This window comes from Merops nubicus, unplaced genomic scaffold (genome assembly GCF_000691845.1).
Source record: "Merops nubicus isolate BGI_N331 unplaced genomic scaffold, ASM69184v1 scaffold836, whole genome shotgun sequence".
NCBI classification, from domain to species: Eukaryota; Metazoa; Chordata; class Aves; order Coraciiformes; family Meropidae; genus Merops; species Merops nubicus.
In genome coordinates, this window is record NW_008612702.1 from 16,902 (window position 1) to 20,002 (window position 3,101).

The 3,101-nt window shown below is 45.9% G+C and overlaps 1 protein-coding gene across 1 annotated transcript in view; it reads left to right on the top strand.

The window, feature by feature from the left end:
* Positions 1-3,101, top strand: part of RPAP1 (RNA polymerase II associated protein 1) — a gene marked incomplete at its 5' end in the record, with an annotated part of 34,256 nt that overhangs the window by 15,973 nt on the left and 15,182 nt on the right. Inside the window, 2 exons of the mRNA XM_008941607.1 lie at positions 947-1,081; positions 1,261-1,440. Of these exons, the coding sequence (XP_008939855.1) occupies positions 947-1,081; positions 1,261-1,440 (315 nt within the window). The remainder of the gene's footprint in view (positions 1-946; positions 1,082-1,260; positions 1,441-3,101) is intronic.

A 3,101-nucleotide genomic window follows, 5' to 3' on the forward strand; every position in this document is an offset into this window, starting at 1 on the left:
CACTGGACCAGGCTGCCCAGGGAGGGGATGGAGGCACCATCCCTGGAGGTGTAAAAAAAAAATGCATAGACGTGGCACTTTCAGGATGTGGTTTAGTGGTCATGGTAGTGTGGATTGATGGTTGGACTTGATCATCTTGGAGGTCTTTTCCTACTTTAATGATTCTGGGATTCTGTCATTCCTGATACAGCAGCTTCATTGCCCTTCTTCACACTAAATGAGTGGCTTTTACACCCCCATCACTTGGCACAGGTGGAAAAGGAGTATTTAAGCTGGCAACTGAACTTGGTCATGCCCAAAACTACAACCTTGCTTGCCTGCAATTTTTTAAAAGTGTCAGTACTATGAACTCGGGTGTTATGGAGGTGCTTTTCCCAGAACTAGGATTGCATAACTCTGCCACTTCATCTGAAGGTGTGTTTCCTGTCATCACCACTGATTGTGGTCTTCTCCTCTGTGAACCAGAAAATAAAAGTCACATCATCTCTCTGCATCTCTCTCTTCCTACTGCAAAACAGGAATTTGGATCTTGTTTGCTGCCATAACAGGTACTATCAGACAGGGTGCTGCATTAGCTGGAGGTGCTCTCTGGCCAAAATGATTCAAGGAGCATGAGAACCTTTTTCAGCCACTTTGGGTTTCAGTAGTCCTTTGTAGGGATGGTTGTTTCCTTACTCTCTGTGTACTTAGTTTCATACTCTGGAGAACACAAGTAAGCAAACCCCAGCCCAGGTCTGTTTCAGTTGTTCTCTCTTGAGCCAGCTCCTGCTCGTTTGCTAGTGTACTGGCAAGTCTACAGAAACTTATGTCTTTGTTCCCCACTGGTAATTTTAAAACTGTCTCTCTGCAGAAGATGTAATTGAACCTGCTTTTGTCTTCCAGTTCAGAGAGCAGTTGTTAAGAGCATCATGGATTTTTAAAGATTTCTCCCTTTCTTTTTTGGCAGGGGCTCCTGAAGACCCGGCTCCAGCACCGGCTGAGGTACATCCTGGAGGTGGTGCGACCTGTTCCTGCAGTCGTGCTGGATATCCTGCACATCCTCACCCACATAGCCAGGCACTCCTCTGAAGCATGCAGCCAGGTAAACATCCCATTGTACAGGAGCCCAGGAGTGGTAGAGAAAGGTTTGAGAAAGGGAAGGAAGAAGCAGGTAAAGTTATGGCAAGGAGATCAGACATGCTGGTGTGTTTTGCATGTCTTCTGTATTTCTGCATAGCTGAAGACCCTCAGTTATTTGTGGTGCTTGCTGTTTCTTTGCAGCTGCTTGACTGTCCTCGGCTGATTGAGACAATTGTCAGGGAATTTCTTCCTACTCAGTGGGATCCCCATGTGGCTGAACCAGGGTGTTTGCTCACCAGCCTCCATGGAGTTGCTTGCTCCACTGCTATGAAGTTCATCAGAGTGTTGGCCTCTGGAGGCCGGAATGCAGCAGCCAGGCTGGTGAGTGGTTCTCAGAAAATCTTTTTGCAAAGGCCTCTGTTCTCTGTGCCTTGCTTGCTAGGTGAAGGCTGAGGATTAATTGGGGGTCACTCTGAGCTGAAGCTGAAATAATCCTTGTGAAGAAAGTACGTATGTGTGGTTTGAAAGAATTGTTGCCAAGATCACCCTAGTCTGCTGTGCACCAGTGTCATAGAATCATTAAGGTTGGAAAAGACCTCTAAGGTCATCAACTCCAACCATTCACCTAACATTGCCATGACCATTAAACCATGTACCCAAGTGCCACTTCTGCATGTTTTTTGATCCCCTCCAGGGATGGTGACTCCACCACCTCCCTGGACAGCCTGTTCCAGTGCCTGACCATTCTGTCAGTCAAGAAATTCTTCTGAACATCCAATCTAAACCTGCCCTGGTGCAACTTGAGCCTATTTCCTCTTGTCCTATCACTAATTACTTGGGAAAAGAGATCAACCCACACCTCACTTGCAGCCTTCTTTCAGGTAGTTGTAGAGAGCAGTAAGGTGTCCCCTCGGCCTTCTCTTTTCTAGACTAAACAATCCCAGTTCCCTCAGCTGCTCCTCACAAGACATGTTCCCCAGAGCCCTCACCAGATTCTTTGTCCTGCTCTGGACCTGCTACAGCCCCTCAGTGTCTTTCTTGTACTGTGGCACCCAAAACTGAACCCAGTACTCGAAGTGTGGCCTCTCCAGTGCCAAGTCCACAGGCATGATCACTCCTCTCCTCACTTCTCCCTACAGCAGAAAAGCTGGATCAAGCTTTTCCCTGCTTTGTGTTATGTAGCACAGTTGTGCAGAACCAGGTAGCACAGCTCACTGATAGTGACCAGCAGCAGATGTTTACATATTGGTGTGTGATGCTCTGTACTCTTCATGTTCCACTGACAGGCAGCTTAGGACTGTCTAAACCTGAGGTTTAATTGCTGTCCTTGTCTTTTACAACCCTGGTTGAACTTTCCTGCCATTAATTTGTCTTAATTGTCATTTATCAGCATTCGCAGCTCCTCTTATCTACCTCTGGATGAGTTTTCCACTTCAGAGATAATTGCATTCACTCATCTAGGTCATCATGCTGGTGCTATAAATGCATAACATCCACCACGAGCAGCACCCATTACAGTGCACTGAGCACCTCTCAGGGGTTTTGGTTCAGTGTGGCTAACAGCACCTAATAAATTGCCATCCAGCAAAGTGTGAACATCAGCAGAACACCAACAGTCTGTGCTATAAAAAACATGGAATAATGTGCTGATAATGGATAGGGGGATATTTAAAGGCTGTAAGTGGTGCTAGGAACGTAATAGAAAAATCTCAGAATTTTAGTCTATTTCAGGCTTTGTGTACTCCAGGTGTTTCAAGGTGTGCAAAAATAGCTTCCAAGGTTCCTGCCACTCAGGCTTTGGTTCTGTTGCACTCACCTATGGCTTGTTACAGCCACTGAAACATAGGAAAGGAAGATGATAAAAAGACAGACTCAAAATCATCTATGTAGGAATTTATTTTAGCTAACAACAAAATTCTTGCATCTTCCTCCTCTGGAAGTAAATTTGACTTTGCCCTCTGTTCTGTAGGAGGAGTGTCACAATTCATAGCCTGATTCATCAGCTCCTTTGCTTTCTTGCTGGTGTGCATTGATTTCCCTAC